The sequence below is a fragment of the Mucor mucedo genome, assembly GCF_025094135.1.
Source record: "Mucor mucedo strain NRRL 3635 chromosome Unknown EV154scaffold_218, whole genome shotgun sequence".
Taxonomy (NCBI): domain Eukaryota; kingdom Fungi; phylum Mucoromycota; class Mucoromycetes; order Mucorales; family Mucoraceae; genus Mucor; species Mucor mucedo.
In genome coordinates this window covers 1-24,439 of record NW_026252502.1, presented here as the reverse complement: position 1 = coordinate 24,439, position 24,439 = coordinate 1, and the positions used below count along the sequence as shown (strand labels likewise).

General features: G+C 36.4%; 9 protein-coding genes across 9 annotated transcripts, besides 10 other annotated features; 6 read left to right on the top strand and 3 right to left on the bottom strand.

Annotated features, from left to right (window-relative positions):
• Window positions 1-350: 350 nt before the first annotated feature.
• Window positions 351-2,625, top strand: EV154DRAFT_581808 (uncharacterized protein). Its single transcript, XM_051606652.1, has one exon. It carries the CDS (start codon window positions 551-553, stop codon window positions 2,453-2,455), a length of 1,905 nt encoding a protein of 634 aa, XP_051450895.1. The 5' UTR covers window positions 351-550; the 3' UTR covers window positions 2,456-2,625.
• On the top strand, window positions 2,449-4,744 carry EV154DRAFT_129444 (uncharacterized protein). The gene has a single exon (XM_051594006.1). The coding sequence runs from the start codon at window positions 2,686-2,688 to the stop codon at window positions 4,588-4,590; it is 1,905 nt and encodes a 634-aa protein (XP_051450894.1). The 5' UTR covers window positions 2,449-2,685; the 3' UTR covers window positions 4,591-4,744.
• A 156-nt stretch (window positions 4,745-4,900) lies between these two features.
• Window positions 4,901-6,805, top strand: EV154DRAFT_488015 (uncharacterized protein; the record flags this gene model as incomplete). The annotated part of the gene is made up of 1 exon (XM_051599052.1): window positions 4,901-6,805. The coding sequence occupies one exon, from the start codon at window positions 4,901-4,903 to the stop codon at window positions 6,803-6,805; it is 1,905 nt and encodes a 634-aa protein (XP_051450893.1).
• Window positions 6,806-7,152: 347 nt separating this feature from the next.
• EV154DRAFT_432014 (kinase-like domain-containing protein) lies at window positions 7,153-9,342 on the bottom strand (the record flags this gene model as incomplete). Its single annotated transcript, XM_051596649.1, has 9 exons — window positions 7,153-7,334; window positions 7,414-7,512; window positions 7,565-7,684; window positions 7,752-7,911; window positions 7,974-8,042; window positions 8,085-8,112; window positions 8,171-8,235; window positions 8,290-8,593; window positions 9,089-9,342. The coding sequence occupies 9 exons, from the start codon at window positions 9,340-9,342 to the stop codon at window positions 7,153-7,155; spliced, it is 1,281 nt and encodes a 426-aa protein (XP_051450892.1).
• Window positions 9,343-10,136: 794 nt separating this feature from the next.
• On the bottom strand, window positions 10,137-12,061 carry EV154DRAFT_129368 (cytochrome P450). Its single transcript, XM_051594005.1, has 6 exons — window positions 11,677-12,061; window positions 11,546-11,598; window positions 11,003-11,473; window positions 10,675-10,923; window positions 10,416-10,614; window positions 10,137-10,347 (listed from the first exon to the last, which is right to left on the bottom strand). Exons 1-6 carry the CDS (start codon window positions 12,045-12,047, stop codon window positions 10,164-10,166), a joined length of 1,527 nt encoding a protein of 508 aa, XP_051450891.1. The 5' UTR covers window positions 12,048-12,061; the 3' UTR covers window positions 10,137-10,163.
• Window positions 12,062-12,939: 878 nt separating this feature from the next.
• Window positions 12,940-13,218, top strand: EV154DRAFT_403270 (uncharacterized protein; the record flags this gene model as incomplete). Its single annotated transcript, XM_051595319.1, has 1 exon — window positions 12,940-13,218. A coding segment is annotated over one exon (279 nt), but the record flags the coding sequence as incomplete, so codon positions are not given.
• Window positions 13,219-13,482: 264 nt separating this feature from the next.
• EV154DRAFT_530868 (uncharacterized protein) lies at window positions 13,483-15,685 on the bottom strand. Its single transcript, XM_051603784.1, has one exon. It carries the CDS (start codon window positions 15,570-15,572, stop codon window positions 13,554-13,556), a length of 2,019 nt encoding a protein of 672 aa, XP_051450889.1. The 5' UTR covers window positions 15,573-15,685; the 3' UTR covers window positions 13,483-13,553.
• Window positions 15,686-16,600: 915 nt separating this feature from the next.
• Window positions 16,601-16,661: a sequence feature (Protein overlapping with rRNA (EV154DRAFT_607733, KAI7869252.1) was converted to a misc_feature.).
• Window positions 16,662-18,144: 1,483 nt separating this feature from the next.
• Window positions 18,145-18,193: a sequence feature (Protein overlapping with rRNA (EV154DRAFT_607733, KAI7869252.1) was converted to a misc_feature.).
• Window positions 18,194-18,255: 62 nt separating this feature from the next.
• Window positions 18,256-18,292: a sequence feature (Protein overlapping with rRNA (EV154DRAFT_607733, KAI7869252.1) was converted to a misc_feature.).
• Window positions 18,293-18,344: 52 nt separating this feature from the next.
• Window positions 18,345-18,444: a sequence feature (Protein overlapping with rRNA (EV154DRAFT_607733, KAI7869252.1) was converted to a misc_feature.).
• A 58-nt stretch (window positions 18,445-18,502) lies between these two features.
• Window positions 18,503-18,773: a sequence feature (Protein overlapping with rRNA (EV154DRAFT_607733, KAI7869252.1) was converted to a misc_feature.).
• Window positions 18,774-18,850: 77 nt separating this feature from the next.
• Window positions 18,851-19,004: a sequence feature (Protein overlapping with rRNA (EV154DRAFT_607733, KAI7869252.1) was converted to a misc_feature.).
• A 43-nt stretch (window positions 19,005-19,047) lies between these two features.
• Window positions 19,048-19,099: a sequence feature (Protein overlapping with rRNA (EV154DRAFT_607733, KAI7869252.1) was converted to a misc_feature.).
• Window positions 19,100-19,230: 131 nt separating this feature from the next.
• Window positions 19,231-19,726: a sequence feature (Protein overlapping with rRNA (EV154DRAFT_607733, KAI7869252.1) was converted to a misc_feature.).
• A 143-nt stretch (window positions 19,727-19,869) lies between these two features.
• Window positions 19,870-19,897: a sequence feature (Protein overlapping with rRNA (EV154DRAFT_607733, KAI7869252.1) was converted to a misc_feature.).
• A 1,104-nt stretch (window positions 19,898-21,001) lies between these two features.
• Window positions 21,002-21,313, top strand: EV154DRAFT_398211 (uncharacterized protein; the record flags this gene model as incomplete). The annotated part of the gene is made up of 1 exon (XM_051595225.1): window positions 21,002-21,313. A coding segment is annotated over one exon (312 nt), but the record flags the coding sequence as incomplete, so codon positions are not given.
• A 1,345-nt stretch (window positions 21,314-22,658) lies between these two features.
• On the top strand, window positions 22,659-22,991 carry EV154DRAFT_396250 (uncharacterized protein; the record flags this gene model as incomplete). The annotated part of the gene is made up of 1 exon (XM_051595186.1): window positions 22,659-22,991. A coding segment is annotated over one exon (333 nt), but the record flags the coding sequence as incomplete, so codon positions are not given.
• A 239-nt stretch (window positions 22,992-23,230) lies between these two features.
• Window positions 23,231-23,551: a sequence feature (Protein overlapping with rRNA (EV154DRAFT_432032, KAI7869249.1) was converted to a misc_feature.).
• Window positions 23,552-24,439: the final 888 nt, after the last annotated feature.

The window sequence follows — 24,439 nt, the reverse complement described above, 5'->3', positions numbered from 1 at the left end:
AAGACGAGTGTACAGTAGTCGCTCGATCTAAGGCTATTTTCTATTTAAGGGTGGATTTTGGAAAAACAGCTTCCGTCCCCCGCATTAACACCACTAAACCACTATTCTATTTAAGGATGAGATTACAATTCCCCTTAAATCGAACGATTTGATAGTGTATTTTTGACTTTTTTCTAACTTTTTGATCAAATTTATTGAATGTCCGAATAAAAATAAATATTTCGCAGTAATGATCATATTTCACGGTTAAAAATGGCGTAGTGACTTCTGTTTAAAATAGTCACGCTTTTCGATTTAAGGGTATTTTCTATTTAAGGGTGAGATTTCCGAAATTTTGCTCACCCTTAAATCGAGCGACTACTGTAACATAAGTTTTGTATCTATGCAACTTTTAAGATTAACGCTGCCTTTACTCACTGGCAAATTACAAAACTCTTTTAGATACAAAAAAAAAAAACCAGTCTTTTTATGAACTCCGGATAGACCTCGTATAAAATAGTACCTGCCAAAAAATTATGATCCTGAATCTCAAAAATATACTTCTTAAATTATGGCAAATTGGAATGAGCTTCCACTGGAGGTATTGATCAAAATCTTTGAACTTACAGTAGACTCTTGGTGGGTGCGCTGGGAAAGGTCGAAAGAATACCTACTTATTTCGAGACGTTGGTCAATCGCTAGCCGAGTCGCTGTCTTCAAAAACGTGAGGTTAAGAATGGACCATTTCGACGCATTTGCTGACAGCATGATTAGTTCCAACAATGGCCAATTTGTCAAACATTTGTTATGGAATAACATACCAGATCCAGATATACTAGAAGCCAACTTAGATCGACTCCTAGAAGCATGTCCAAATGTTACCAATTTAGGAATAGGAATGGCGGAAGCTGTAAACGAGTCGTTTTTCACCAAGCTGTTATTAGTGCATTGTACGAGTAAAAATGGATTTAGACTGAAGCATATTCCTAGACACTTTGACGAAACTGACAATGGCGTTCGAACATACAAAAAATTGGCTTATGCATTAAGAAAAACGTTGAAACATGTTCAGGTGTACGATTGGCCCAGGGCTTTGGGTGAAGGTTTTATGGATGAGACAGCAAATAGTTTAGTTGAATTTGAAAATCTCAAACGCATTAGCTTCCATTTTAAAGATCATGACAATATCTACCAAGTTGGTTTAAAAATACGAAATTGCCCGACAATCAAACATGTAATGATCTTCCCAAGCCAAGTGACTTGTAATATGCAAGCGAGAACTACCATGCCGATCGAACCTTCCACCATACACCCTCTTCCGAACATCGATAATTTATGTATATTCAATGCAAAAGTAGCTATTGGTAGTGGATTTTTGGAATTTGTTATGCGCTCATTCCCCAAATTACGCTATTTAGCCATAGCTGAAGGTGAGCCACAGCCTGATGGTGAGATGACTATACCTGTTGTTGCTATACCTTATTTACAACAAAGAGGTCAACGGGTCTCTGTTGAACTTTGGATTCAGTTCTTTAACTACCTCAATACACTGGAGGCGTGTAGTGTATCCACCATGTTTATTAAGGATTATTTGAATGTCTTTGCTCATTTTCCCACTTTCTGTGACAGTCTCGAAATCATACATGGTCGTGACCAAGTGTCGGGAATCGCGCCTTACATCAGCGTTTATAATAATTCTGATGAGTCATACTACATTAAAGACAGACACATAGATTACAGCACCTCACGCCGTACTTTAGTCTATCTTCCACCCGATGTGAATAGAACCAGTGTAAATTTCAAAGCGCTTGTTGGGATATTTGAAAACACTTTGAAGGCATTGCGTATTGGAATGGATACTTTTACTAGAGATGGGCAACAACAAGAGATGCTATGTTATGCTTTGGAACACTGTCCCGTCTTGAATACATTGTGGATATCAAAAGGCATGTTTTCTCATTTCGGTTCCAACACTTTTATGAAGAACGAATCTCTAGAGTATCTACGCTTTACAAATTGCGTATTTCGAAATGACTTTCTCTGCGAACTTTCTGGTCGATTGCGTAACAAAATCGAAATTCTGGTTTTTATTGATTGCATTCTGGACCAAGATTGGGATGAATCGTTTGTGACAATTGATATGCCTTACACAATGCTTGGCTATCTGGTTTGGAAAAACCATTATATTGATAGGGATGAGAAAATAGTGTTCCTCAAGATCACCAAAAATCATGGTATGTGCTCCTATTATAAAGTGTCTCCTGGACCCGAGATGACTGTATCTTCGTCTGTGGATTTTTATGCAGCTAAAGACAATGATACGATCTTCAACATGCACATCCGGTGCTTCGATATTAAGGCATTAATGATGAACAAGATGAATAGTAATTTTATACTTGATTTTACAGATCCAGTCAAGGTCGGTCCTATAGGCGTTTATTCAGACCAACACACCGAGATATTTAATGAGCTATAACTTATGATTGCCCTTTGGTAATAAAACTAGAATTTAAAATATAAACCAACCCGGTCTGTTAATAAATATGACTTTTGTTGGTTGATGTACCTTTTAAGATCGATGCTTCCTTTCCCAGAACTCATTTACATAAAAAGGAACAGTCCTAATTATGAACTCCGGGTTAAAATAATGTTTTACCACTTGTCAAAAGACACAATCTTGAATCCAAAAAATATACTTCAATAATCATGGCAAATTGGAATGAACTTCCACTGGAGGTACTGATCAAAATCTTTGCTTTCGCAGTAACGCCATATTGGTTTAGTGGGAAGACGTTGAAGGAATACCTGCTTATTTCGAAACATTGGTCATTAGCTAGCCGAAGTAGTGCCTACGCAAACGTGAGGTTAAAGATGGACCATATCGACGCATTTCTTAAATGCATGCTCAAGTCCAGCAATGGTGCATTTGTCAAAACCATATATTGGACTTGCATAATAAATAAAGATACTCTAGAGGCCAACCTGGGTCGACTCCTAGCAGCATGTCCAAACGTTATCGATTTAGGATTAGGATGGACACAACCAAATGAGTCGATTTTTTCAAAGCTGTTATTATTGCATTTTACGAGTAAAAATGGATTAAAACTAAGGTTTATTCCGATACGCTTTGAAGAAACTGAAAATGCTGTTCGAACATACGGATATCTGGCATGTGCCTTAAAAAAGACATTGGAACATATTAAGGTGTATGATTGGCCCAAGGTTGAGGGTGAATATGTTATAAATGAGTCAGCAGATAGTTTAGATAAATTTAAAAACCTCAGAATCATTGAATTCCATTTTAAAGATCATGATAAAATCTTCCAAGTTGGCTCAAAAATACAAAATTGCCCAACCATTGAACAATTAAGGATCTATCCAAACACACAGACTTTTAATATGCAAGCGAGAACTACCACCATGCTGATGGAATCTTTCAACGTACAGCCTCTCCCGAATATCAAAGATCTATGTATATTAGATGCAAAAGTACCCGTCGATAGTAGATTGCTGGAGTATGTTATGCACTTATTCCCCAAATTGCAGCGTTTAATGGTAGCCGAAAATACTTCAAGTCCTGGAGGTGAGATGGCTATACCTGTTGATGTCATGCCTTATTTACAACAAAGAGGCCAACAGGTCTCTGTTGAACTTTGGATTAAATTCTTCAACTACCTGAACGCAATGGAGAGCTACAGTGTATCCACCATGTTTATCAAGGATTATTTGGATGTCTTTGCTCATTTTCCCACTTTCTGTGAGTGTCTGGAAATCATATATGGTCGTGACGAAGTGGTGCCAATTGAACCTTACATCAGCGTTTTTAACAATTGGGGTGATACACAAATTATCAAAGACATGCACTCAGAAGACATTTTCTCGCGTCGTACCTTAATCTATCTTCCTCCCTACGAGAATAGAGCCAGTGTGGATTTTGAATCGATTGTTGGAATACTCGAATCGACTATAAAGGCCTTGCATATTGAAATGGAAGATAGTTTTGGGTATGACCTTCAAAGAAGGATACTGTGTTATGCTTTGGAACACTGTTCCGTCTTGAACACATTGTGGATAACAAATGGAAAGCTTTCTGATTTCGATTCTAGCCCTTTTGTGGTGAACAAATCTTTGGGGTGTCTACGTTTTAAAGAATGCATGATTCAAGATGAATATCTTTACGAACTTTCTGGTCGATTGCCTAAAAAAATAGAAGCCCTGGTTTTTATGGACTGTACTTTGGGCGAAGAACCGCGTGGATCGTTTGTGATGATTGATATGCCTTACGTATCGCTTGGCTGTCTGGCTTGGAAGGAACATGGTCCCCCTAGGCGTGAGGAAATAGTTTTCATCAAAATCACCAAAGACCAGGGTATATCTTCTTATTATAAAATACCTCTTAGTCGTAAGATGACTGTATCTTCGTCTGTGCATTTTAATGAATCCAAAGATAATGATCGTATCTTCACCATACACATCCGATGCTTCGATATTGAGAGCTTATTGGTGCAGAGGATGGGGTGTGATTTTGGTTTTTATTTAACGGATCCAATCGAGGTGTGTGGTTCAGACAATATTTTTGACAACCACAGCGACATATTTAACATGATATAACTTGCGATTATATTTGATAATAAAACTAAATTTTAAAATACAAACCAACTCTGTCTAGTTATGAATATGACTTTTTTTAGCGATGCGCAAGCCACTCATCATCCTTAAAACGAGTGTAACATAGGTTTTGTATCTATACAGTTTTTGAGATCGATGCTACCTTTTTCCGCTGGCAAATTACAGAACTCCTATAGTTACAAAAAAGCAATCTACATTATAGGTCCATAGTTTATGTAGCACTTGTCAAAAATTATATTCTTGAACTCCAAAAACTATACATCTTGAATACAAAAAATATACATCTTAAATAATGGCAAACTGGAATGAGCTTCCACTCGAGGTTTTGATCAAAATTATTGATATTACAACATACGAATATATGGCACCTTCGGACAGCTTTGTTGAATTCCTGCTTATTTCGAAACATTGGTCATTAGCTAGCCGAAGTATTGTTTACGCAAACGTGAGCTTAAAGATGGACCATATCGACGCATTTGTTGAATGCATGCTCAAGCCCGGCAATGGTCAATTTGTCAAATCAATTCATTGGATAGGCTTGGTAGATAAAGATATAATCGAAGCCAACTTGGGTCAACTCCTAGAAGCATGCCCAAACGTCACCAATCTAGGAATACGTATAAGAACCAACGAGTCGATTCTTTCAAAGCTATTATCAGAGCATTTTACGAGTAAAAAGGGGTTAAAACTTACGGAGATTCCTACACAATTTGATCCGACTGATAACGCGGTTCGAACATACGGTTATCTGGCACTTGCCTTAAAAAAATCATTGCAACATCTTCAAGTGTATGACTGGCCCAAGGTTAAGGGTGAACTTATTATAAACGAAACAGCAAATCAGTTAGAAGGATTTGAAAATCTTACAAGCCTTCAACTTAATTTTAAAAATCATGACAATATCTACAAACTTGGCTCAAAAATGCAAAACTGCCATACAATTCGGCATTTAACAATCGGTCTAAGCAGACTAACTTCCAATATGCAAGAAAGAATTAGCATGCCGATGGAACCTTTCAACATAAAACCTCTTCCAAATATCCGTGGACTGTCTATACAAAATGCAAAAATAGCCATCGATAGTAGACATTTGGAATATGTCATGCACTCATTCCCTCAATTATGCCATTTGTCCATAGGCGAAAGTGATCCAGGCCGTTTGGGTGAAACCGAGATACCTGCTAGAGCTATCCCTTATTTACAACAGCGAGGTCATCAAGTCACCGCTGAGCTTTGGATCCAGTTTTTTAACTACATGAATACAGTGGAAGTGTGTAAGGTATCCACGATGTTTATTAAGGATTATTTGGATGTCTTTGCAAAGTTTCCCACTTTCTGTACCTGTCTGGAGATCCTATATGGACGCGATAAAAATGCTGGAGTGCGAGTCGAACCTTATGTTAGTGTTTTCAAGTTTACCGGTGGTCCAGACGTGCTTAAAGACAGACACATAGTAGATTACAACGAAATACGTCGTACTTTAATCTATCTTGATCCCATCGTGAATGGAACCATTGCGGATTTCGAATCGATTGCTAGAACATTTCAGTTGACTTTAAAGGCTTTGCACATTGAAATGGATGCTGTTATTGGATATAGACTTCAAACGAGGATGCTACGTTATGCTTTGGAACAATGTTCCGTCTTAAATACACTATGGATAACGAAAGGAGTGTTTACGGATATCGATTCTGACCCTTTTGTGGAGAACGATTGTCTGGAGATTCTACGCTTTAAAGATTGCACATTTAAAAATGACTTTCTTTACGAACTTTCGTGTCGATTAGGTAACAAGATAGATTTCCTGCTTTTCATTGACTGCAATTTCGGCGAAGATACCCATGAATCGTTTGTGATGATTGATATGCCTTACTTATCGATCGGCTGTCTGCTTTGGAAACAAAGTTCACCTGGGAATGCGAAAGTAGTGTACCTCAAGATCAGCAAAGATCACGGTAAATCTTTTTATTATAAAATATCTCCTAGACTCAGGATGGTACCATCTTCGTCTGCCATTTTTCATGAATCCAAAGATAATGCTACAGTATTGACCATGCACATCCGATGCTTCGACATTGAGGCCTTAAAGGTGATGAAGGCGGACGATGGCTTTGTTTTTTATCTTAAAGATACAATCAAGGTTGTTTGTGCGCGAGATTATTTACACAATAATATGGAGATGCTTGATGCGATTTAACGTGAGATTATATTTGGTAATAAAACTAAATTTTAAAATACAAACTGTGCCTGTCTAGTAATGGGTATGCTTCTATGGTGTTGTTAGTTGATGTGATACCAATACAAAAGTCACTCATTATTCTAAAGACGAGTGTATCAGAGGTTTTATATAACTATCATCCAATATAATTCTTCGACAACTCTCTGTTTAAGGAAATTTATGCGATATAAGGACGAAGAGAGGTTTTTAATGTAAATGGTAACAATCCTCACGGTATTTACTCGGGTTTCACAAGTGAAGAACAAGAATGGAATAGTTGATTTATTGGGGGAAAATGTGGGTATGGATTGATAAATTAGTCTCGCTTAAAACAAGGCGGAGACAGGTTTGTTATCGAGGTATTGTAACAATGCTGGGTTTCGAGTCACGCCCATTTCTTTTGTCTGTTCATTTTCAATGTCCTGAAGCCATGGATGTAACAGCACTTGTTTTATGGTATATCTCTTGTTAACATCAACTTGCATCATTTGACACACCAGATCCTTTGCTATAATCCCTTTGTCAGTATTTTCCCATAATTGCACAACTATCCTTTTTTTTTTTTTTTTTTTTTTTTTTTTTTTTACCTTCTTCAGAAATGCCATCCCAAGCAGGATGGTCAAATGAAAATTGTCCTTTGCCGATCAACTCTCTCAGCTGTTTCTTTTCGTCATCCTCCCCATTAACTAGTAACGTTAGTTTCGTTCTTTTTTGCTAGAAAAAAAAAGCATATTTTACCCATATTCACGAATGGCATACTGTTGGTCAATGCCCCGTATAAAAGTACACCTAAACTCCAAATATCGACTTCCATGCCATACCCTTTCTTGCTATTTGAATTCAACAATTCAGGAGCGGCTAAAGCAGATATGTTAGTTCAGTTTTTATAAAAATCTGCATATTAAAAAATTCCTTTTGACTTTACCGTACAACATGGTACCACAGTTCGTATACAATGCTTCATCTTTCTTTAAAAAGGCACAAAGTCCAAAGTCTGTCAGCTTCACATATAAACGTTCACGATCACACACAATCACATTTTCCATCTTGATATCTCGATGTACGATTCCTTTTGAATGTAAGTACTGATTGTTACAGAAAAGGGTTTAGTGTCAAGAACGGGATTTAACATGTGTTATTTTTTTACCAGGACGGCGTGAGCAATTTGCTCAAATATGATTTTGATTTCAAGCTCGGTCATAAAGAGACTGTAAATCTCGGGGATAGGTGAAAAATCATCGCTTGGTCCTTCCGTCACATTTGTAAATAAATCGCCGCTAGATCCACTACAAAATTGTTAAAACGGAAAAAAAAAAAAGCTTCACGCATGCACACACAACTTACTATTCCATAACGATAAACATTCGCGAGTCTTCTTCAAACACTTTATCCACTCGTATAATACAAGGCTAAGAAAAGATATTTAGAAAGAGGATAAATAAAATACGTATACTTAAACTTACATGAGGGGGTAAAGCCATAAATATACTAATTTCTCTCAGGAGACCGATACGTTTTTTGGTTTCTAGGGCATCAATGTGACCCGAGAGTTGGACTTGCTTAATCGCTACTCTTTTGCCTGTAGTCTTGCAGATGGCCAGGGAAACAATACCGAAAGAACCAGTACCGAGTTTTTTGGATTTGTGATACAATTCATCAAAGGAAGAAAATTTCTTGCCTTTCCTTCTCGGCTTGACAAAGTCATAACTTGGATTTTCTGCTATGTATGTTAGTATGTTTATATATATATAACACTCGATATTATACCTGTTGCTTTCGTGAACTTGGATGGGTCTTTAAAATGAATGGTGTCACCAGATTTTAACTCGACGACGTCTTTGCCAATATTGACACTGTTCACCCATACGCCATCTGTACTACATGAACTGTAAAATATGGGCGTAAGAAAAAAATTCAGACTTCTTTGTTTGCAAAACAAATGATTGTACCTTTGGTCTTGGATGAAGGCTGCATAGACCAAATTATTCTTGACAATGCGAGGACTCTAAAACGGGAGTTCAATCAATGTGTCTTTTTTTTATGTATGTCTCTCTTTTTCTTTACACTGTGCATTAAAGCGTGTCTTTTGTATTCACCGGGAAAATACGCAATTCTAAATTTTGTTTTGTGTTAGAGATCCATGATGTAATCCAAATATGTGCGTAAATTACTTGATACCACAACTCTTATCTGAAAAATAATCGGTCCTACGAAAAAAGAATGAGTTACATCGAAAACTTGAGAAACGCGATTATTCTTTACTTGATATCACATTGATCATTGGTTCCAATGACATATCCAGGGATAACGGAGGAGTCGGGCTGATCCATATTTCTCGATAACGTGAAGACCTGGCCTCCAACCTTATACAGAAAACCCCAGGCATTTGTGCTTTCCTCAAACGTAGGAAGCTCGTCAAACGTGATCTCCTTTGAACCTGACGATCTCGTTCTAACTTTTGAATGTTTGACTTTGGTGAATGTTTCGGGTATTGTATAAGGCGCTGGTAAGGTCATTTGCCTTTTCATTTTCTTTTTCTTCACACTGCTTCTTGTTGGTATCTCCATGTCAAAAAAAAATTTTTTTCCAAGTACGTGCAAGAAAATAAAGAAGAGTAAAAATTATGACAGATTTTTTTTTTTTTTTTTTTTTTTTTGATAGTGCCTCAACAAGCAATACGGCAGCCAATCATATTTAACGCTGTTAGCCAATGAAAAACGATGTCACAGGGCATGTTTTCTGTCAAATCAAGTTATCCGTACCAAAGGATACCGTGTTGTGGTAGTCGATATCAATATAAATATAATTATTCAGTTGATAAAATTGGTTGGGTCTATGGGAGCGCAGAGGTATGGTGATTAAGGTAAGTTTTCTTGTTCAGTTACCTGCGGCAAACTTAAAAATATTGGTCGCCCACGTATATAACATCTCTGGCCTACCCAATACTGACAGACAGAGCATGTATACTTACATCAAATGAAACTATTAAAATAAATATATGTTTATATTATCTAATTGGACCTTTTTTTCTTGTTAAGGAATTAAAATAGTTGCAAGAGTGCGAATCAGTTAACCAATCAGTATGATATGTCCTTTTTAATTGTATTTTTCGGAACTGTATTCTTCGAAACTATAGTTAAGTGTATTCAACAGATTACGCTTTCTTTAGTATGTATATGTCACTTAAACTCCCATCATTTTTTCAATTGGCTTCTTCAACATTTATACCTTTAAAAGTGGAACTTCCATAGATGTATATAAAGATGACAAACGCTTCATGCTATCACGCTAGATTTTGTAATATATTAAAGCATTTATTGTAAATTGACCTCAAAGTTTAATTTTTGCGTTTTGTGAATTTGACTTTGTAAGGTATCGGTGAAACAACGATACCCCCATTTTCTGCCTTGTTTATGTTAGGCATACCATCCTCTCCAGGCTCAATAAAGCAGCGAGACATTAATTCAACAAATCCAACAAACGTTTCCACTTCAGCCATATGAATTGCAGGGCAAATACGTCTTTTTTAAAAAAAGAAAAGCTTTGTCAGCTTTTTATCAATGTTCGACAAAGAATGATTAGCTCTTACCTTCCCCATCCAAAGTTGAAATGATCACGGTCTTCCACTTTGCCTTTAGAAGCAGCTACGGATGTTCCTAGTGCGTTTATAAACCTTTCAGGAACAAACTCTTCGGGCCTGTCTGGATAGAATTCTGGGTTTTTATGCATGCTGACCATGTTGGAGATAATAGTAGCGCCTTTGGGAATGATATATCCATCAACTTCAACTAGATACAGAAGAATTAGATAAAAGATATAAGAAGTAAAGTAAACATATATCAACTTACTATCTTCATTAGCTAAATGAGGAATGCCGAATGCCGTAATAGGTTTATATCTCATACATTCTTTCATGGCAGAGATACAAAAAGGCAACTCCAACCTTTCACTGAAAAGGGGAAGACGACCATGATGCTCGACAAAATTATCGATTTCAGCAGCTATTCTTTTTTGGGCCTCTGGATAGTTACACATGATGGCAATCGTCCAACATAAATACACGGAATTTGTGTCCGTTCCTGCACCAGTTAAATCGGCTGAGCCAACAAAAAAAAAAAAAAAGATGTGTCAGATGCTAATGTTGATATATTTTTTTTCGGCTTAATCCCAACTTACAAAAGATAACCAAAGTTTCTTCTTCAGATAAATCGTAACCATTTTCTTTTAGATATTTTACGAGATTTGGTCCATCGGCATGGTGTGCTTCCTTGATCAAGGAACCGAAAACAGGATCACGTCTTTCTGCCAAATACTTGATAAGAACTTTTCGAATACCTGTAAGATAGTTATGGATAGTGAAAATTGGTAAATAGTTTGCCATGTCACACTCTACACCACTAAGTAAAAAGCCTTCATCAATTGTGCTAGATACATCGATAAACGTTGGATCATCTTTAGCAGGAAATGTCCTTCCAAATCCAATTAATGTGACAGTGTTCATAACATACAACTGCAAATCTTTAAACGGAAAGATACCAACGTTCGTCTTTTCGGATGTTTCCAAAAGTGTATCCACCAATTTTTTCGCTTCATTCTGGATAGAAGCCATGTGAAGCTCGATTTGAGAAGGTGCAATAGCCGCAGCAACTATATCATTTATAAGTTTAATTTAACTTTTCTAGATAGATTGGGATTGGTTTTTTTGTTCTTTTCCCTTACCTGCTGCTCTCACTTTCTTCCACGCAGCATTGGGTTGTGAATGAACAACGCCTCTAATATAACAATAAATACAACAATAAATACCAAATCATTTAGACTCTTGTGCGACCTTGATTTTGGTTTTTACTTACTTTCCTCCAAAACTGTACAAATTATAGGCAAACTCGTTTTCGTTTCTATGTGAAGCCTTGCTACCATTAGTTACCATTACTTTGTGGGCTAATGCAGGACTATCGATGGAAACCCATGTTTGAACTCCCATACGTAATTGGATAATTGGGCCCAGTTCTTTATGCCATTGAGAAACCGTTTCAGCTGGCATATCTCCCAGAGAAAATAAATGGCCTACATAAGGGTAAGCAGAGCCAGGCGCTGGAATATCCTTGCTAAACTTATTTTTACTATGAAGTAAGGAATGGAGTATCTTGTAAGAGATATATAAAGCCACAGTTGTACCAGCAATGATAGGCACCAAAGCTTTTCCCTGTTCCACTTTATTCATAATGTAACAAAAAGAGAAAGAGCGATAAAAAGAAAATACAAAGGCGGCAAAAGAAGTAATTGGGATTATGTTTTGTTTTGTGGAACTTGTAAAGTTACATATGGGGTAACACAAAGTGAACATTGCGCAAACTTTAAAAACAGTTATTCATTGTGGAGGCGCTGCCCTGTTTTAAGCTTGGCGAAAACAGGTTCTGAATGAAATATTCATATTGGGGGCCTTACCAAAAAAAAAAAATTGTCGCATAATATGAAAGAATAAACTGTTAATCATTACTTGAAAATTTCTTATTTTTACAATTTTATTTTGCGGACGATTCAGGGAATACAGTAAATGAGAATGAACAAAATCCGATGGAGATTTCCGAGGACGAAGACCTTTTCAAACTGAGGGAGTTGATTTGATATACCGAGTATAGTCTTCACATAGATAGCCTACAGAAACACACTGCGTGATTTTAAAATGGAACAAGTGTGCCAGTCATTAAAGAAAAAACAGAAAAGAGGAGAAAAAAATTGCAAGAGGCAAGCGAAAAAGTTAAATGAGCTGCAGTTAATAACGATATTAAAGCTTGTACTGTATATTAAATTAAAAATCACCAAAAAAAAACAATGCCTTAGGTTTTAAACTGAAACCGAGAACCGTAGCTGGTATAAAACTTGGGAAGAAAATTCAGATTCACTTTTAAGACCATCGATCGGCCGAGAACTATCGAACCAGAGAGAGAGATAGCAGAGGCAACAAGTATGTTTGAAATTTAAACAGACTACCTCCACAATTGATCAGCTAAGGGACCGATTAAACCGCAGCTTCAGTGAGCTAATTTTTTTCCAAAAAAAAAAAAAAAAAAAAAAAACCGCTGTATCAGTACATGTCTGATATTTGAATTTTCTTGAAAAGAGTAAAGCTGGAGCCCGAGGAAAGAAATGTCTCTGATAGAATACAAGCGAGAAAAGAATGGGTAGATGAAGCTATAGCAATGGGTGTGGATTACATGAACAACTGTATATTAATTGATGAGGTTGGTTTCAACGCTGACTTAAGAAAAACCCAAGTTTGGGCACCTGTGGGAGACACCCCTATAGTAAAAGTGCTCTCGGATAGAGCCAACTCATTTTCAATTTTGGGTGCCACATTTGCGAAAGGTCTTTTTAAAATATGCCTGAAAAACCAATACTACAGTTCCACGAAAAGGAAGCTAGCAAGAGGTGCAAAAAAGTTAACAAAGTGATTTTAGGTGGGGGTCTTTTACTTGTCACTTAATATGCTCAATAGCTACGCGAAACGAATAGTATCTACTTCAATCTCGTTGTTTTGGCTTAGAGTGAAGTTTTCGCCATTTATTTTTCATCCTAAAATTCAGTAACTGCGAAGCACTATGCCGTTCAAAATTTATGCGGTGCCGCTGCTTTTAATAACATTATTGTTAACACAACCACTGTCAACAACCATCCAAATTCATTTTTTATCATTTTTATTATATAATTAACTAACTGTTATCGAATTTTAATCCGACTCTGCATAGGCGATGAGGTATTGAAACTCAGGGTAACGATCCATATACTCGTATTCATCGAAAAGCTGGAATGGATGCGTCATGTCGAATGCAAATCCAGTTTCATCAGCTACCAAAATTAAGATATCGATATCAAAGCAACGGATATGTAGACTTAATACTTCATCGTTGTATCTAGAGGAATCGAAATTTTCACTTGAAGATATAGTTATCTCGAGATTGATATCTATTTTATAATAGAAAGTCTTGGCCTGTGTTTTTGTTATCTTTATAAAGACCGGTTTTGTAGCTCCAGCATGTCCATCTTTCCAGAGCAGATGACCAAACGTCACAAACGGCATGTCTATCATCACAAACGTTCCCTTCGAAAAATTAGCGAGATCACAATCAATAAATAAGAAGAATTCCACTACGGTGGATAACCGACTAGAGAGTTCATACAGAAAGTCGCCTTGAAAATAGCAATTTCTGAATTGTATACACTTCAGAGATTGCATCGGTGTAAAAGACTCTGGATCAAAGCCATAAAACCATCCAGATGATATCCACAATGTATTCAAGACTGGACAGCGTTCAGAAGCGTAATACAACATATTTGCTGAACGTTGAGTGTCGGCAATGCTACCTATGTCAATATGTAAGGCCTTTAGAGTTGATCCAAATATGTCAATAGTAGATTCGAGATGTGAATCGACCCCTTCCATACTTGGATGTAGAGTGAGTACAGTTCGACGTGTCTTTTTTGGATCTGCGTTCTTGGCAGTGAGGTTGTAGTCGGCACTGCAATTGTTGAAAACACCAATATAAGGTTTGATTACCCCTTGTAGGAGTTCAGTACGAAAATTAATTTCTAGATGATCACATAAATTGGGGAAATTTGCAAAGACCTCTCTATGATCCTGAATAAACATGTTGGATACAGCACAGCTCTCTAGGGTATTGATATAGGTAAAAAATTGAATCCAAAGTTCGGTGGTGACCTGATAACCCAGTGTTTCTAATATAAGGGTCGCAGTCATATAAATTCCCCCTGGACCCACAGCCCCTACATCTCTTTCATTTACATGCAATGTTTTTAAACTGGGGAACGAATACATAACATAGTTCAAGAAATTGGTACATATGTTCATATAATTGCCTATTGATAATCCTATAATATTTGGAATAGGTTGTGTGTTGAAAGGTTCCACCACCATGTTAGATTCTTGTAGATTATAGCCCAGTTCAGAAGTATAGATTTTTAAATACTTAATTGTCGGGCAATTTTGTATCTTTGCGGCAATTTTGAATAGATTGTCATGAACTTCAAAATGGAATTCAATGCTCTGAAGCTTTTCAAATCCCCCCAACGAATTCGCTGTCTCGTCCAGGTCATATTTGTCTTCAACCGGAGGATAATCATTTATACGAAGGCATTGCAAGGTTTTGTTAAAGGCCAAAACTGCATACCCATATGCTCGAAGACTATCTTCACTTTCTTCAACTTTGTATATGTCACTGCTTACAGGGATCTTTATCAACTTTAATCCATTTTTACTTGTATAATGTTCAGATAGCAATTTTGCATAGAAAGGGCTGCGTTGCGTTGTATTGTATCCTAAGTCGATCAGATTTGGGCACGCTTTTAAGATTCGACTGAGTTTGTATTCTAATTCATCGGCTTTCTCACTGTTCTTCCATTTAAGCTGTTTGACAAGTTGGCCATTAGGGGATCTGAGCATGTATTCAATAAATCCTTCGAAGTTGCTTTCATGCAAGTAAACTTTTTCGTACACAACTCTTCGACTAGCTAATGACCAAGGCTTGGAAATGATCAGGTACTGCTTTAAACGTTCCCAAAGTTTCTCATTGCCCTTCACCGCGAATTCGAAGATCTTGACTAAAAGTTCCAAGGGGAGCTGATTCCAATTTGGCATAATCGAAGTTACAACGTCTCCCCCTCCCCACAACCCCCAAAGATCGATTTTATACACCTCATCTCTGCAGTTTAAAAAAAAAAATCGAGTCATTTAGACCTCCGAGTGGCCACTCAGATTGTACCTTTAATTGCAAGGCGGGAGTGACTTTCTTTAAACAATGCATCACGTAAAGTTGATCCAGCCTCCTTTTTTCAATTCTTTACACTCTTTTTTCACAACATAATTGCTTCTGATATATTAACAAAAAACAAAAACAAAGAAAACCTAACAACACTTACAGAACTATTCTTACTAATGTTCTCTCGGCAGTAAAAGAACGTAAAGAAGCTGAGCTCAGGTTGTTGCTTAAATGCAGAGGACCGTAATTGAATAAAAACTCGTGCCATCAACAAGTACAACGTTTTTTGTCATCAAGAAAAGAAAAGGTTCTTTGGAGCCTTAAACGATGTAGCCCCCTCTGCTGGTTTAACCTCTCAGTATTTGTCTGGAAAGTATCAACAACTACAGACAAAAGAGCAACTTCAAGAATTGGATAATGCAGTAAAGACTTTGGACTTGCGAAGTCGGGCTGTACAAATGGTTGATTACATACCGCATTTGGAAGTGTAGCAAATTTTATAAGAAATGATCGAGCAAGATTTTAGGATGTTGTATGGTAGTATGAGTCACTTATACAGGGGAAGGAACAAGTACGAATTAACAATCTCTCGACGTTTCGAAACCTCATCTGAGTCTATTTCCCTTTTACGACACCTCCCTCATACCTATCCCCATATCCGCTCACATCATCAGATATAAAATTGTAGAACTTAAAACATAATAAAATCAAACCCTTTTACAACCCCCATTTAGCGGGATATATAATACTTTCCATACGACACAGGGACGTTGTATTATAGTCACGGTAGAGACATAAAAGAACAATTTATCAAGCCTTCAGGTAGTTAAAATCCCTATACAACAAGGAGGCTTGAACTCACTGTCAAAACTATTTCACATATCGTATTATCTCTAAGATGATGTAGTGTCGAAAATCTAGTCCTAAAGGATTCAATTTAAAATTTATACTTAGCAGAGAGCAGTGTGTCAAGCGTAGAATTAACGAAGCATTTTCAAATATGGCTGATAAAGATTGGTATAATGAGAAGCTGATGGCCAAGACCTTTGGTGTAACGCATGGTCCAATATGTAATTACCAAGATGCCTTGGAACAGATCAAAGCATCCCTCAGAACGTGCTATCAGTGAATCAGGAGTTCCTTGATAGATACTGCAAGAATTCAATCGACTATTTCAAGGTAAAAAAACAAAACGTGGCTAGCTCATTTAAAGACGCTTATAGAATAAGGGAAATGTCTAGACCACCGTATTTTTTTCAAACGCTTTTTTTTTAGAATCGCATGATGGTCTACTCATAAATTTAAGGAAAAAGCTGATAGACAACTACCTTGCTCTGGGTATTTGCAAATGTTTCTATTGTAAGTAAAGGCCCAAACATGATGCTGCATGATTATATATAAACAATCAAATCATTCTGACATAAGCTCCTGTTTATCAGCCCACAAATAAACTCCGTTCACATACTTTTTTGATTAGATCATCCTGACATAAACCAGTTCTTGTTTATCAGTTTATAAATAAGACTCGCTCACACATATTTTTTTCTCTCTTTTTCTTTTCATTTAACATATCTCTCTTTTTTTAAAAAGGTAAGCATACAACAACTTTTTTTTTTTTTTCAAGAAACACTAACTTATTGGCTCTCTTTTCAAAAAAAAAAAAAAAAAAAAAAAAAAAAATATAAAAGATACATTGCCATTCTTGCAATATTACGGCTACGGCTAGTATTTGCTATAGGATAGTCCCTTCCTAGGCTGAGTCCTTGGGTTTTGGAAGTCACTGGAAGGACAGATTGTGAATAGCAGGTGTTGTACTGTAAATAGGTGTGATTATATTTGCTTGTTGGTCTTGGCTGGGGGAACTGCAGCAGCAGAAAAAGAGGTCGGCCGAGACCGAGAAGGTACGATCTTTTATAAAATACGCAGTAAATTATTTTCTAAAATTGCATGTAGAACAAGCTCTCAGCTGAAGGATGCCCCAACAAGTTCCTTGTGAATAACAAGATGGTTGATCTGTCTGAACAACTGATGATAAAAGAGGGATTTCCCTCTTCATGTCCTGCTTTTCCTGAGGTTTGCGAAAAAAAAATACATGTATATATAATTTAGTTTCTAAAACTTATAGTTTACCTGCGCAGACTTTTCAAACTTCTGGATCAAGTTTTGATCGATCCAAAAGTTCTTGTGGTCATTGAGACCCAAGTTCTTCAGCAAATTGTTGTGATCTAATAAAGATCTTCTCCCCTTCAAATGGAAGTTTGCATCCTTTATCTTGAACTGCTTTCTGTTGACATCATCGGTAAATTATCTCTTATATTTTACTTTAACTATGTTTTCTAAACGTTCCTTACAAAATAAGCTCAGCTAAGAAAAGCGCTCCTTACCACCAACGGCAAACATGGTAACAATTATTAAGTTGATTCATTAATGCTACCAATGGCATGATACTTTTGCTGACGCTGGAAACCTGAGGGATCATTTAATAAACTCTGAGGGTAAGATTTCTGGCAAACAAAAAAAAAACTCATCTAATCATCACTTTAGGTTTCAAGATTGAACAACATTCTAATAAACGACGAAAAAGCACAAAAGAGTGAGTATAAATTGCGCAATTAATCCAGGAAAAAGGGTCATGACATCTTTTATTTTTAATAGGATTGTGTTTTTTAAGGCAACGCGTGGAGACACTGAGGTAAGGATTCATTCACGCGTTCAGAATTTATTGTTACTAACTCCATTTTCAGCCAGACAATTTAAATATTGCCTTTGCTTGTCCACACTGTATTGAATACTTTGATACAGAAGAGTTGTTTGAGGTTCACCACAAAAAGAGCCATTTGTCTGGTATGGAACAAGGCCACTTCTTTTTTTTTTACTACAAGCTAAAATAACTACTAAATAGAAAAACGTGCGAACGGAGGCGATCAAGTGATCCTCGCTCACAAAAAACAATGTTTCAGCATTTTAACTCCGGTCAAAAACACGACACTTTCTGGGCCGAAATTTAAATCCACTGACATTGAACGACTTAAACCGTTTGTACGTATGGCCATTGAATCGAACCAAACAATCGGTGAAGAGGATGCTCAAATTATGCAAGACAACCTAGACCATCAGCACAAATTAAAGGCATTATCACAGTATACTGTTCAAATGTCATTGATTCGCCCCTGGTATTTACAGTGTAGCCACAGCCAATTAGAGTCCAATTACACCTATTCACAGTGTAATCCTGCTAGTTACAGTGTAGCGATTGTCTGGCGCTAAATAATGCTCACGAAATACCACTCCTTGTATGGATGTGTGCTCTGGAAGGCCGTAAAACAACAAACCAAAAGCGGTTCGATTGTCTTGTTCAACACATCACCACATGGTTTTCTTCAAGATGCAAAAGAATGACTCCTGTAAGAACAAATCATGAAAGAACTTTTTTTATCGATTTTATAGCACCAGTATTTCAATATTTCCATGACCAAATCCAGTATCTACAATTTCAATGGTAAGATGCTGATTGAAAAGTTACGATAATTGAAACTGATTTATATTGTTGGTTTATAATGCGTTATAGGTGCGAAGTTTATATACAAAGTAGAGGAACAGGATTAATTAATATGCAAACATGGGTAAAAGACAAAAATGGATACGCTGACGGATTTGGTTATACTGGCCAAGACGAACGTTTGTTGATGGAGGCATCATCTGGTGGCTTGGAGGAAAATGTTGATCATACTCTTGGTGAGGGTGTTTTGACGATGGTGTATATTGTTTTAACGAATTTTTTTTTATTTGGTCAAAATGTGCGCGCGAACGTCAGCTTCAAGCCCATTAATTCGTTGAAACTGTTGGAAAATTTAGCAGCAATTTTAAACACATACCGTTCAAAATACCTCAATAGCAATAAGACAACCTTTTCAAGACTAAACGTATTTGGTATTCAGTGCATTAAAACAACAATTACACTTATGTCTGTCTCGGCACCTGGTGACGGAAACATTTTGTACCAAACACCACGCACTTCTCAAATCCCAACTACATTCGATAAACGTCATCATTTGCTTTCATTATTTGAATTAATAATGGCCCTGCATTGTCATTTATTGTCACTACCTCTCCGTGTCGGTATTGGGTAATTTGCGCACCTGCTGCCTTCCTTGGATGTGGTTGCCGTTCCTCATGCTCCCTCTCCGGAAGCGTATTTGTTCGTACGTAGAACCATTACAGTTGTTTGTTGGCATACTAAAATACCATTAATACTGTACCACATTATAGGACATCTGTCAAGAACAAGACGCAATAATACAGCAGCTCCAAAAGGAGCACACGGGCTATGTCGAAGTACCAGAGGACAGTCTTTTGAGGAATGTTAGTTTATAAATAATAATCATTAAAAAATAATTGAAGTAAAAGGGGTTAAAGTTGTAAGGAGCGCTTCTTAGATAAGTTTATTTCTGTAAGACGTTAGCTTAGCTTAATTACCCACTGCAAACAGTCGTTTGTTGTCAACTCATCACATTTTCGTAAAGGATTTCTTCTAATACCACTTTTGATTTTTAACCAGCACTCTTCGATGAGATTTAAGAAATGAGAGTAGGATGACATAAATAGTGGTTTATATTCCGCGTTTCTCAAATGAGTCGACAACAAATCTAGAGTGGTGTACACTACAATTATCCATACCAATTAAAACCCTTTCATCTCATTTTTGTCAAGTACTTCCATAATTGTTTCCACATACTTCACGATATGGTAAAGAAGGGTACCACTGTCTACCAGTTTTTGCTTTTTGAGTTCTTCAGTGTTGCGCTTTCTCTTTTTAGGGAAATGTCTAGACCACCGTATTTTTTTCAAACTAATTTTTAAAATCGCGTGATGGTCTACACATAAGTCTAAGAAAAAAGCTGCTAGACAACTACCTTGCTTTGGGTATTTGCAAATGTTTTTATTGTAGGTAAAGGCCCAAACATGTGCTGCATGATTATATATAAACAATCAAATCATTCTGACATAAGCTCCTGTTTATCAGCCCACAAATAAACTTCGTTCACATACTTTTTTGATTAGATCATCCTGAACTAAACCAGTTCTTGTTTATCAGTTTATAAATAAGACTCGCTCACACATATTTTTTTTCTCTCTTTTTCTTTTCATTTAACATATCTCTCTTTTTTTAAAAAGGTAAGCCTACAACAACTTTTGTTTTTTTCAAGAAACACTAACTTATTGGCTCTTTTTTCAAAAAAAAAAAAAAAAATACATATATAAAAGATACATTGCCATTCTTGCAAGAATTAAATCTGATTTATATTGTTGGTTTATAATGCGTTATAGGTGCGAAGTTTATATACAAAGTAGAAGTACAGGATTAATTAATATGGAAACATGGGTAAAAGACAAAAACGGATACGCTGACGGAATTGGTTATACGGGTCAAGACGAACGTTTGTTGATGGAGGCCTCATCTGGTGGTTTGGAGGAAAATTTTGATCATACTCTTGGTGATTCGTTGAAACTGATGGAAAATTTAACAGCAATTTTAGACACATACCGTTCAAAATACCTCAATAGCAATAAGACAACATTTTCAAGACTAAACGTATTTGGTATTCAGTGCATTAAGACAACAATTACACTTATGTCTGTCTCGGCACCTGGTGACGGAAACATTTTGTACCAAACACCACGCACTTCTCAAATCCCAACTACATTCGATAAACGTCATCATTTGCTTTCATTATTTGAATTAATAATGGCCCTGCATTGTTATTTATTGTCACTACCTCTCCGTGTCGGTATTGGGTAATTTGCGCACCTGCTGCCTTCCTTGGATGTGGTTGCCGTTTCTCATGCTCCCTCTCCGAAAGCGTATTTGTTCGTACGTATAACCATTACAGTTGTTTGTTGGCATACTAAAATACCATTAATACTGTACCACATTATAGGACATCTGTCAAGAACAAGACGCAATAATACAGCAGCTCCAAAAGGAGCACACGGGCTATGTCGAAGTACCAGAGGACAGTCTTTTGAGGAATGTTAGTTTATAAATAATAATCATTAAAAAATAATTGAAGTAAAAGGGGTTAAAGTTGTAAGGAGCGCTTCTTAGATAAGTTTATTTCTGTAAGACGTTAGCTTAGCTTAATTACCCACTGCAAACAGTCGTTTGTTGTCAACTCATCACATTTTCGTAAAGGATTTCTTCTAATACCACTTTTGATTTTTAACCAGCACTCTTCGATGGGATTTAAGAAATGAGAGTAGGATGACATAAATAGTGGTTTATATTCCGCGTTTCTCAAATGAGTCGACAACAAATCTAGAGTGGTGTACACTACAATTATCCATACCAATTAAAACCCTTTCATCTCATTTTTGTCAAGTACTTCCATAATTGTTTCCACATACTTCACGATATGGTAAAGAAGGGTACCACTGTCTACCAGTTTTTGCTTTTTGAGTTCTTCAGTGTTGCGCTTTCTTTTTTTAGGGAAATGTCTAGACCACCGTATTTTTTTTTCGAACTAATTTTTAGAATCGCATGACGGTCTACACATAAGTCTAAGAAAAAAGCTGCTAGACAACTACCTTGCTTTGGGTATTTGCAAATGTTTTTATTGTAGGTAAAGGCCCAAACATGTGCTGCATGATTATATATAAACAATCAAATCATTCTGACATAAGCTCCTGTTTATCAGCCCACAAATAAACTTCGTTCACATACTTTTTTGATTAGATCATCCTGAACTAAACCAGTTCTTGTTTATCAGTTTATAAATAAGACTCGCTCACACATATTTTTTTTCTCTCTTTTTCTTTTCATTTAACATATCTCTCTTTTTTTAAAAAGGTAAGCCTACAACAACTTTTGTTTTTTTCAAGAAACACTAACTTATTGGCTCTTTTTTCAAAAAAAAAAAAAAAAATACATGTATAAAAGATACATTGCCATTCTTGCAAGAATTAAATCTGATTTATATTGTTGGTTTATAATGCGTTATAGGTGCGAAGTTTATATACAAAGTAGAAGTACAGGATTAATTAATATGCAAACATGGGTAAAAGACAAAAATGGATACGCTGACGGATTTGGCTATACTGGTCAAGACGAACGTTTGTTGATGGAGGCATCATCTGGTGGCTTGGAGAAAAATGTTGATCATACTCTTGGTGATTCGTTGAAACTGTTGGAAAATTTAACAGCAATTTTAAACACATACCGTTCAAAATACCTCAATAGCAATAAGACAACATTTTCAAGACTAAACGTATTTGGTATTCAGTGCATTAAGACAACAATTACACTTATGTCTGTCTCGGGATCTGGTGACGGAAACATTTTGTACCAAACACCACGCACTTCTCAAATCCCAACTACATTCGATAAACGTCATCATTTGCTTTCATTATTTAAATTAATAATGGCCCTGCATTGTTATTTATTGTCACTACCTCTCCGTGTCGGTATTGGGTAATTTGCGCACCTGCTGCCTTCCTTGGATGTGGTTGCCGTTTCTCATGCTCCCTCTCCGGAAGCGTATTTGTTCGTACGTATAACCATTACAGTTGTTTGTTGGCATACTAAAATATCATTAATACTGTACCACATTATAGGATATTTGTCAAGAGCAAGATGAACCTAGACCATCAGCAAAAATTAAAGACATTATCACAGTATACTGTTCAAATGTCATTAATTCGCGATTGTCTGGCGCTGAATGATGCTCACCAAATACCACTCCTAGTCTGGACGCGTGCTGTGGAGGACAGCAACACACCAAATCTAAAGCGGTTCCATCGTCTTGTACAACATATCACCACATGGTTTTCTTCAAGATGCGAAAGAATGACTCCTATTAGAACAAATCATGAAAGAACCTTTTTTGTCGATTTCATAGCACCAGTATTTCAGTATTTCCATGATCAACTTCAGTATCTACAATTTCAATGGTAAGATGCTGACTGAAAAATTATGATGATTAAAACTGATTTATATTGTTGGTTTATAATGCGTTATAGGTGCGTAGTTTATATACAAAGCATAAGTACAGGATTAGTCGATATGCAAACATGGGTGAAAGACAAAAACTGATTCGCAGACAGAATCGGCTATATTGGTGAAGACAAACGTTTGTTGATGGAGGCATCATCCGGTGGCTTTGAAGAAAGAAACCCCTCTCCTATTAGGTATGTAATTGTAATAGGAGAAGTTGTATAGCAGTATACAAGTGTATGCTGATATGCAACATCAAAAATTGTTTTGATTTCATAGTTTATTTATTTAACCGATTTTTATACTAATTCTTAAGGGAATCGCACCCAAATACGACAGATTAGCTACACATAGAGAGAATAAAACAGCTATTAATATAAACAGTTCATTTACTTATATTCCCAGTATTGCTTTATTTTCTCGTTATGATCTTTGGCCTTCAGAACTCAGCCTTTTTTAATGCATATCAATGATATTCAAACTGATAAAACTGAAAGATAAATTTTTAAGAGATTAACTGTAGCTCTGTGTTTAGTGATCGGGGCCTACTTCAAAATTTTAAAGTACGTATGCCAAAGAATCTTCCCTTCCGAACAAATGGGTTCTTTTGCAGTGTTTTGTTTGTTTGTAGCTCTAGTTGATTAGCATTAAAGCCAAAAGTAACATAAATTAGTTATTGGTTACTTTTTGTTTTTGATGGTGATATTATTCATAAAAATTTATTCTTACAGGCTGTTACAATTATCAATAATGAAATATTTCTAATTTACCACGAATCAAACCATGCATAACCCTATCTAGAGATTCTCCTTATTCATTTTGAGATAGATGATAACACCGGCCTGTTGT

Bases quoted from the DNA above. Each gene is read 5' to 3' on its own strand.
- EV154DRAFT_581808 (XM_051606652.1), top strand. From the start codon at position 551: ATGGCAAATTGGAATGAGCTTCCACTGGAGGTATTGATCAAAATCTTT.
- EV154DRAFT_129444 (XM_051594006.1), top strand. From the start codon at position 2,686: ATGGCAAATTGGAATGAACTTCCACTGGAGGTACTGATCAAAATCTTT.
- EV154DRAFT_129368 (XM_051594005.1), bottom strand. From the start codon at position 12,047: ATGAATAAAGTGGAACAGGGAAAAGCTTTGGTGCCTATCATTGCTGGT. The intron at 11,599-11,676 runs GTAAGTAAAAAC...TTGTTATATTAG, and splicing joins TTGTACAGTTTTGGAGGAAA to AGGCGTTGTTCATTCACAAC. The intron at 10,348-10,415 runs GTAAGAGCTAAT...TTTTTAAAAAAG, and splicing joins TTCAACTTTGGATGGGGAAG to ACGTATTTGCCCTGCAATTC.
- EV154DRAFT_530868 (XM_051603784.1), bottom strand. From the start codon at position 15,572: ATGACTCGATTTTTTTTTTTAAACTGCAGAGATGAGGTGTATAAAATC.